This window comes from Sebastes fasciatus, chromosome 3, assembly GCF_043250625.1.
Source record: "Sebastes fasciatus isolate fSebFas1 chromosome 3, fSebFas1.pri, whole genome shotgun sequence".
In the NCBI taxonomy this organism is placed as follows: domain Eukaryota; kingdom Metazoa; phylum Chordata; class Actinopteri; order Perciformes; family Sebastidae; genus Sebastes; species Sebastes fasciatus.
Window position 1 is genome coordinate 26,165,242 of NC_133797.1, and position 9,670 is coordinate 26,174,911.

A 9,670-nucleotide genomic window follows, 5' to 3' on the forward strand; every position below is an offset into this window, starting at 1 on the left:
CGGAAGCCCTGTACTGACTGGTCCCTCCTCAGCATCACCGCATCATCTCCAGCCTCCATCATCACGGGACCTGAAACTGACCCCGTAAGAAACATACAGAAACCGGGATAATGGACGACGTCCCTCCGATCATCAACATCTCCATCTCCCTGCGGATCCAGCCCAATGAAGGACCGGTGTTCTTCAAGGTGGACGGAACCAGGTTCGGCCAGAACAGGACGATCAAACTGCTCACAGGCTCCAAGTACAAGATCGAGGTGGTGCTGAAGCCTGGAAACGTCGAGGCCACGTAAGAAGAAATTAAATTATATATAATTTTCTGCATTATAGGGTCAGATATTGTGGTTTATCTGCAGCAGGAGGCAACACAGCATTCACATATTTAAATAAAATAATAAATAAGAAAGGACATAAATGAATAATTAAGTAATTTCTATAAGGATATGATCCATCTCCATAATTACAGTTAACTATCGTTTCTAAATGCAAAATAAAGCAGTATGGTCGTGCATGGCTCTGTGACCTTCCTCCTGCAGCCCTGCAGCATCCGATATCCGCCTGAATAAATCATCATGTGGATCATGTGTGATGTTTTTTTAACATCACTGGTGGCGACATGACGCGTTGTCTCTCTACTGATGTACAAACAGCTCATGTTGGATTAGATGAAGTGAAGAAGTCAGTGTGGAGCAGGGCGGGTCCACATGATCCAGGGCCGGCTCTAGACCTATTGGTGCCCTAGGCGGATTTGGGGCCCCCTCTCTAGGATTAGGGTTCGGGTTCAATCCTCCAGAACCCGAACGCTAACCCTGTAAACCGCAACACACATCAGACATCACAATGGTTTGAAGACAAATATTAAGATTTTTATTTTAATAAATAACTGTATTTATTATAATATAAATTAACAATTTGTCCCTGATATTAGGGATGCACTGATACCGGATCGGATATCATGCCGATACTGACTCAAATAGCTGGATTGCATATCGGTGACAATGGGTGAAAAAGTGTAAGGAAGAGAGTTACAGGGGTGAAAAGTGTGTTTCTTTCTTTCTTTATTTGTTCATTTGTTTCCTTAATGCAGAAAAAGAGGCAGGGCGCCCTCCTGCATTTAAAAAAAATAATATATACATATTTTTTTGAGGGCGACCAGTGCTTCCCAGCGGGTGGCGCTCTAGATGACCGCCTATATGGCCTATGCCTTAAACCGGCCCTGACATGATCACACACCTCAGTGACAAGTGATCCATCTGTACAGATGACGGTGAAACGTTAATATGTAAAATAAGAAAGATACACTGTAAATGTCAAACAAAAAAGGAATAAGAGTAGGCTAAAGCAGATTGGCCTGATTCAATTAGGATCTGCAGATTCTAGGCGTTTTTGGTCTTATGATGATGTTTTTATTTAGCCTATAGCCCAAAACAGTAAGCTGACAAGTACATTATGCCACCATGTAAACATTATATTATAATTTTAAATTATTATAATTTATAATTGAATGGTTTAAATGTTGGTAGACTTAAAATAACACCAAATGTGTTCAAATGAAGCAGGTTTAAGAGTGGTGGTCCTGGTATTGATGGTAAACCTGGAAATGTATGCCTTAAAAAGTTTAAATCAACTAAATGCATCATTAGGTTTGGTCTGTGTGAGGCTCGGGGCAGGAAGTGGTGATGACCACATGCTGGGTAGACCTGGTGGGGGGCCTAGGGCAAGGATTTGACCTCTTACTTGTGGAATGTGAGCATATATGAACTAAAATACTAACAGAGCCCCCAACATGCAATAATATTAGGTTGATAATATTGGACCATCTTTGTTGATATTGTACTTTAATGGTGCAAATTCCCCAATTTGCAAATAATCAGATGACCAAAAATCAAGTGTCACGTTGTGGATCTGCAGCCTTTGGGGCCCACTGTGAGGTCTGGGATCCCCGGGATGTGGCCAGCTTTGCCTAGTTGGTAATCCAGTTTTCTCCAAATATAGATTGATTGATCAAGCGGCAACGTCTGGTGCTGAGAAAAGAAGCCAACGTGGAAGTGCCAAAAACTGCAGTTCTTCAAATGGCCACTTGAGGCTCTAAAAGCGAGTCAATCCCCATAGACCCCCATGTTAAAAAGCCCAACTTTACAGCAGAAATAAACTTGTTTACAGCCTGGTACAAAAACAGTTTTGATCTCTATAGTCTCTATAGTTAATATCCCCGTTCATCACAACTGTAGGGGGGGGGGATTTTTATATAACTCACCTGTTTAAATTATATTAGTTTGCATAATTGAGGGTGTGGCTACTCTGAGTGACAGGTGAGTCTCAAATTCAAATTTGGTACAAACGTCCACTTGGACTCAATGATGACCTGTTTAGATTCTGGTGGTCAAAGGTCACTGTGACCTCACAAATCATGTATGTACCTATACTGCAGCCAGCCACCAGGGGGCGATCCAGATGTTTTGGCTTCTCTTTTGGGGAGCTGTCATGTCATCCATTTTTACATACAGTCTATAGTTCCACCTGATGCAGGTGTCCTATCACTTAACAGCCCTAAATAAAGTATCAAACTACTTCCTCCTCTTTCTCTTCCTCACAGCACCATGAACATCGGAGGCATCGTCTTCCCTCTGGAGCAGCAGTCCAAGGACGAAGACTCGGTGGTTTATCACGCCCAGTACGACACCGAGGGCGTCCCACACACCAAGAGTGGAGACCGGCAACCTGTCCAAGTTAGTATGGAGGTAAGACAACTGTGTCACAGGGATCTCTTATGAGCTATCAGATGGCTGTTGCTATGAGAAGTGCAGAAATCTGCATTTTTTTTTATTCATCAAATTAAAGAGCAGATTTTTGCTGCAGTGTTGGTGACGACGATCTCTCTTTCTGTCCAGTTTAACAAAGCAGGGTCGTTCGAGACAGTCTGGCAGGCGAAATACTACAATTACTACAAGAGGGAGCACTGCCAGTTCGGCAACAAATTCAGCAGCATCGACTACGAATGCAAGCCCAACGAGACGCGGACCCTTATGTGGATCAACAAGGAGACATTCAACTGAGTCAGCTCACCCCTCCACTGTCCACACACCAAATACCAAGCAGAGGACACCAGGTGCACCAGGACTACCTTTGAACATCAGCATCTCAATAAAAAGGACAGCCTTATCTTAAAGGCGTGCATCACGTCAGCGAGGGTCTGGTATTTGTGTTGTTTTATCAAAAAGAGGAGGGAAAATAGCTGTTTGCTATGCTGGTCTTTAAAGGTTTTTTGTTTTAAAGCTGCACTCTGCAGTGGTGCTTTTTGGCAGCTTCACATGCCAGCAAAAGAGAATAGTTTAGCTAATAGTCAGAAATCCTATACAGTGAAGTAAGTTAACTGCACACAGCGCGCTCATGTTTGCCAACTCGGCTGGTTTAAGATGTTTTATATCAGAGGAAACTAACGGGACATAACGTGGGAAAAGATCTGAAGCTTAAGACTGCTGTTTTCTCTGAAGGGAGCGTTCATGTATCTGTATTTAAGTTTCAGTCCGTCACTCACTGTGTGGGTGGACTTCCTTTCAGTGATCAAACATCAAGAGAAGCTCCACATGCAGTGTAGCGTTAAAGCAGGAGTGTTCAGGGTTAAAGGAACAATCGGACATTTTGTGAAATACGCTTTTTTGCCATTTTAACCCACAGAGTCACATGAGAAGATTTATATTTCATCTCACTTCATTCCTTGCATTCTGGTGAATTTTTATGCACCAATGTCTGCCTTTTCTGCATCAAGTTACAGTAGAAATGTCTTGGGCTCAATGAATCCACAAGAGTCTCAGCTTTCCAGTCATACTCAATTTATGCAATTCCAAGACCTTTTAGGGACCCCAGTATGTAGAAATATTCAAACCATTTTAGAATAGAAAAATAACACATTTATATTGCATTAAAAATACTGCTTTTTTTTTTTTTTTTTGCCCAAAACTGCATGTGATTAGCATAAAGTGGTCATGTCTGTAAAGGAGAGACTCGTGGGTACCCATGGAACCCATTTTCATTCACATATCTTGAGGTCAGAGGTCAAGGGATCCCTTTGAAAATTGCCATGCCAGTTTTCCCTCTCCAAACTTTAGCCTAACTTTGGAGCGTTATTTATCCTCCGTCTCGACAAGCTAGCATGACATGGTTGATACCAATGGATTCCTTAGGTTTTTCTAGTTTCATATGATATCTTCACTATCGCTAAGATGGAGTCCTCTACAGCCTCTGAAATTTAGGTGTGCTTGAGCACCCCTAAAAAGAGTCTTAAATTGATGTAGCTAGGCTAGCAGTTTCCCTCTGCTTCCAGTCTTTGTGCTAAACACAGGACCTCTCTCTGTAATGGACGCACAGAAATTTAGATTCTCATCTCACTCTGGAGGAGAAAATGAACAAGCGTTATCCCCCAAAATGTTCAAACTGTTCCTTTAAGGTGGAGTGAAAAGAATCCTTCAAATTGTGAGCAATAACTCCTGATAGTAAAGTTGTGAGGGGCCGAATGCACCAGCTAGCATGGTGTCAGCTGAAGACCAGGATGGAAGACACCTGGGGGTGGATGAATTATTTTATCTTATTTATTAACTGTGTGGATGTGTCTGTGAGAGAGAAGAGACAACGTATGAGAGTGTATACATTGTTGTAATAGTTTTGACTTTTGTTAAGTGTTATGTATTGTGTTATTTAACAGGAAAATCCACCCAAAACACTGTTGTCAGGCCATTAAATAGGCGTTATCAGTCGCTATAAACGCCATAGATGTGGGTCAACAGGGGCCTACTACACCCACTAGTAGGTTTTATCATCTATTCACAAGGTAGATAATCAGGTGCTGTAGTATAGACAGTGGGAAACTCCATAAAGGATGGAGTTTGCATCCCGTGTGAAACCAACAATGTGTAGTTGTCTTTGTGTTCGTAGTTATTGTAACCCAAACTTGTCCTGAACTTAAGTGTTTTTTTGCCTAAATTTAAAGAAGTTGTAGGTTGATTGCCTAAACCTAAAGTATTTTTGTTTGTATTGAAAACATGACGTTTCATTCAGTTTTACATGTTAGAATGTGTTGCCTTTAAGTTTCACTTTCACTTTTACAACGTAGTAGGGGTAGTAGGCCCCTAATGACCCACATTTATGATGCTTATAGCGACTGATAACGCCTATTTAATGGCCTGATAACAATCGAATCGGGTACAGCAACAATTTTTAAACGAGGAGGTAGCAGGACAGGGATGTTTTTTCTTCTTCTTCTTGTAGATAACTGGCCAATTACAGACGGCGTGACATCATGTTCAGATATTTCCAGCAGCAGAAAATGCGAGTCTGGTTGCAGAAAATATTCAAGCGAAAACAAATTAGCAAACGTTCTGGTGTCAACCCACCAAAATCAAAGTGTGAGCTGCCATGTTGAAACTGACCTTCAACAACCACACAGGTAGAAATCTGCTAAGAGGAGGAAAAACAGATGTCGAGGCAGACAATATGAGATCTAACAGTGTGGGTGGATGATGGTGGATTCTTCCTTTAAAGGATAACGCTGGTGTTACTCTGAATTTCAACAAATCCCATAAAAAGACCAAAACCTACAAAGTCCGTCTCTCAATACTTTCTGACTTCCTGTCTGCTGAAGTCAATTGGTTCCTATTGAAAATGTGAATCTTTAAATACACAGATATATTGTAATTTCCTAAAACAGTCACTGTATTATCAAACAAACAGGAGGAAATAGTGCATTTGTTGGGGACTATTTTCACTAATCCACATTAAGTGCTCTAGTGAGTATTTGTGGCAGCAGGACGGTGTACGTGGGATTGAGTCAAAATAAACTACAGAGTGTTTGTTCATGGTGATGAAGTAACATGGCGCCCAGTGACACAGTCAGGCTCACCGATGTGTTTTTAGACAACAACGGAGCTCTATGGCACAGAGGAAGAAGATATATCAGGCTTTGATACACACACAATACTTGTTAGTAATTACATTCACTGTTGGTTTGAGTCTGAACATGAGATTTGTTGTCAGTAGGAAAAGTATCACCAGATGGATCCTTTAAGCCTTCAAACACGTCTGCTAAAAACGGACGGTTTCTTATGTCTTTTATTTTGAGACACGGTGCTTATCGCAGATTGCAAGTGCTTCACTTTGTGTTACATTTGTGCCGCCACAACTCTTACTCTTTTTTTTCTCTCTCTGAAGTGCATGGCTAGATTCATTTTGCCAAATATGATCCGTATGTTTGTGTTTTTGTTAAGATATCTCAATGCATAAACCTTGCTGTTTTGTTATGTGTTGAACTAAGGAGTATAAAGTGTCTTTGTGAATAAAACAGTATACTGAAACAATATTGTTGTATAGCAGCAGTTGCAGTTATTATAAACTTGAATATATTTATATATTTATATCCTTTATTTAAGTAAAAGTACTAATACCACATGGTAAAAATACTCTGTTACAAGTAAAAGTCCTGCCTTCAGTAAAAGTATTTAAGTATAATCATGAAACTGTACTTAAAAGTATAAAAATGTCCTCCGTGACTGTTCTACTATTATATATTGTATAATTAGATTATTATTACTCATGCATTAATGTAAAAGCAGGATTTAACTGTTGTAGTTGGTTGAGGTGGAGCTCATTTTGAACTATTATTAACTAATGATTATTTTCATTATGAATTAATCTGCTGATTATTTTCTCCATTAACTGATTGATTGTTTGGTTTATAAAAATAGTGAAAAGTAATGACCCAGAGCCCAAAGTGACACCTGCAGTTTAGTGACTGTATAGCTTTAAAACACTACACGTAAGAGGGACCCATCACTCTCCTATATGTATCTGTGGCTAATATTTACCTCCCATATAAACATTTTACATACAAAACATCAAGCACAGAAACTATAGGTGTAATACAAGAAGCAGTTTATTGTGCTTTATGTCCAAAATGTTGTGTTGCTGTGATGTATGACTTAAATTTAGGTTAAGTGCCTTCTGTTATGATAATAAAAATAGAGGTTAGCTTAGCACTTATTTAGGTAGAAAACAGGATAGTGTTGTAATTAAAACATGATGATTGAGTGTTTTTATTACTGATCTATGATGTTTCCCCTCAGCAACGATGAGCTTCAGAGATTGAGAGAAAACCTGGATGTGCTGCCATACCATTTTTTCTCCAAAGATTGTGTGTGTTTACAAAGATGAATCACTCTGTACCTAAAAAAGAACAACTTGATTTCGCACACATTTCACGTGTACAAAACATTGTGTGACCAAAGCTACATTCAGGGACAACCAACAGAAATATAATTAAAGTAAATATAAGCTCAGACTTGGTTAGGGTGACCAGATCCCAACAAACAAATGTGGGACAAAGGGTATGTTTGTGTGGGACAGTGTGGGACAGTGTGGGACAGTGTGGGACACGTTACCAAGGCTGAAAGGTAGTCTACAATTTTGATATAATGTCTATCTAACTTAAATAATAAACATTTATTTTCTGCCCATTATCTTGTAACATCTCTATGCTTTGCCAGAATGCATCCATAGATCGGCACATCTCTTTTTGAGCTACACCTTTCTTGTGAGACTCACATGAACTGTGTCGCTGGCTTCATGTCGTATTCCCGCTGTGTGAAATGGAAAAAATAACTGGCAAATTTCACAAAATAACTCTGAGAATCTCTTTCCATCGGTTTATAAATACTTATAAGTAGTTTCACAGTCTTTTTTGTAGCTGCTCTTCCTTTTCTTTGTGGTCGTTTCCATCATATTCTGCCTAAATCTGCATAGCTTGTGACTTTGCGTGACTCGCAATTTTCTCCGCTGGGCATATAGTGTAGCAAAGACGGTGAAAGGTCAACCTGCACTTGACCCACGTGTGCAGTTTGACAGCAAACACAGCGCCGTGATGACAGCCTTCTCTGCTTTCTTCTCAGCCATTGGATAAAAGCCAGATTTTTAAAAAAGCGTCTGTCCTGCGGTCGTTTGACTTTTCAAAACTAGAGGCCAATAAAAATGTGGGATGTGGGACAAGGGATAGAAATGCTGTGCAGTCCCCTGGGTCTAAATACCTATGTGGGATACGGATGTGTGCAATAACATGCTGATCACTCTCAATAAATATATAATTATCTGACGGACACTTTGTGCAATAATCTGGCAAAACTGTCATCTGGCAGAACTGTCATGTCATCAATATAGATATTGTATTTTTATATTTTATATTGTATTATCTTTTATATTTTTTATATTTATATTGCACTATCTCTTTTTTTATTGTATTATCTTTTCATTAGCACCTCTGGGATTGTCACAATCTAATTTCGTTGTACTACACAATGACAATAAAGGGCTTGAATCTTGAATCTTGCCTGGTAGGCCTGTTCAGTAATCCAACCATCCATGGCTGAAGTATTCAGATACAATATTCCTTTATTAGTCTCACAGTGGGGAAATTTGAATTCATTCAGATCCTGGTGGAAATACAACTACAAGTGCCTCGAATTTATAGTTAAGTATTTGATTAAATGAGGTGGGAATAATTCAAGATTTCAAGATTCAAGATGTTTATTGTCGCCGGTTATACAGGTACAATCGTGTGAAATATTTTTAGCTGGGAAGCTCAATTGACATATTACATTAAATATTAAAATATGACATTAAAATTTACATTAAAATTACATTTACATTACAATTATAAAAGGAATTAATTGATATATAATAATTAAGGCCCCTTTGTGATTCAGTTTGTTATTTTGAAAGAGAGTGATTCCTCTTCACAATAGACGAGCTTTGGTTTGCACCTTCTACTCCTCCTCCTCCTCTCTCCCTCTTCACTCTCCCTCTCTCTCTCTCCCTCTCTCTCTCTCTCTCTACACCACCAGCTTCTCTCTCTTCTCTCGCTCTCTCTCCCTCTCTCTCCCTCTCCTCCTCCTCTCTCTCTCTCCCCATCTCTCTCTCTCACCCTCTACACAACCACCTTCTCCCCCTGTCTCTCTCTCCCTCTTTACTCTCTCTCTCTCCCTCTCTCTCTCTCCCCTCTCTCCATCCCCATCTCTCTCTCTCTGCCCATCTCTCTCTCTCCCTCTTTACTCTCTCTCTCCCTCTCTCTCTCCCCCTCTCTCTCTCCCTCTTTCTCTCTCTCTCTCTCCCTCTTTACTCTCTGTCTCTCTCTCTTTACTCTCCCTCTCTCTCTCTCTCCCTCTCTCTCTTTACTCTCCCTCTCTTAACTCTTCTCTCTCCCTTTCTCTCTCCCTCTTTACTCTCCTTCTCTCTCTCTCTCTCTTTACTCTCCCTCTCTCTCCTCCAGTCTCTCTCTCCCTCCCTCTCTCTCCCTCCCTGCTCTCTCTCTCTCCCTCACTCACTCCTCCAGTCTCCCTCCCTCTCTCTCTCCCTCCCTGATCTCTCTCTCCACCAGCTTCTCTCCCTCCCCCTCTCTCTTCTCTCTCCCTCCCTCTCTCTCTCCCCCTCTCTCTTCTCTCTCCCTCCCTCTCTCTCTCCCCCTCTCTCTTCTCTCTCCCTCCCTCTCTCTCTCCCCCTCTCTCTTCTCTCTCCCTCCCTCTCTCCCTCCCCCTCTCTCTTCTCTCTCCCTCCCTCTCTCTCTCCCCCTCTCTCTTCTCTCTCCCTCCCTCCCTGCTCTCTCTCCACCAGCTTCTCTCTCTCTCTCTCT

The 9,670-nt window shown here is 40.8% G+C and overlaps 1 protein-coding gene across 1 annotated transcript; it reads left to right on the top strand.

Annotated features, from left to right (window-relative positions):
• cnrip1a (cannabinoid receptor interacting protein 1a) lies at positions 1-3,180 on the top strand. The gene is made up of 3 exons (XM_074629855.1): positions 1-289; positions 2,597-2,741; positions 2,892-3,180. Exons 1-3 carry the CDS (start codon positions 111-113, stop codon positions 3,054-3,056), a joined length of 489 nt encoding a protein of 162 aa, XP_074485956.1. The 5' UTR covers positions 1-110; the 3' UTR covers positions 3,057-3,180.
• Positions 3,181-9,670: the final 6,490 nt, after the last annotated feature.

Bases quoted from the DNA above. Each gene is read 5' to 3' on its own strand.
- cnrip1a (XM_074629855.1), top strand. From the start codon at position 111: ATGGACGACGTCCCTCCGATCATCAACATCTCCATCTCCCTGCGGATC. The intron at 290-2,596 runs GTAAGAAGAAAT...TCTTCCTCACAG, and splicing joins CCTGGAAACGTCGAGGCCAC to CACCATGAACATCGGAGGCA. The intron at 2,742-2,891 runs GTAAGACAACTG...CTTTCTGTCCAG, and splicing joins CTGTCCAAGTTAGTATGGAG to TTTAACAAAGCAGGGTCGTT.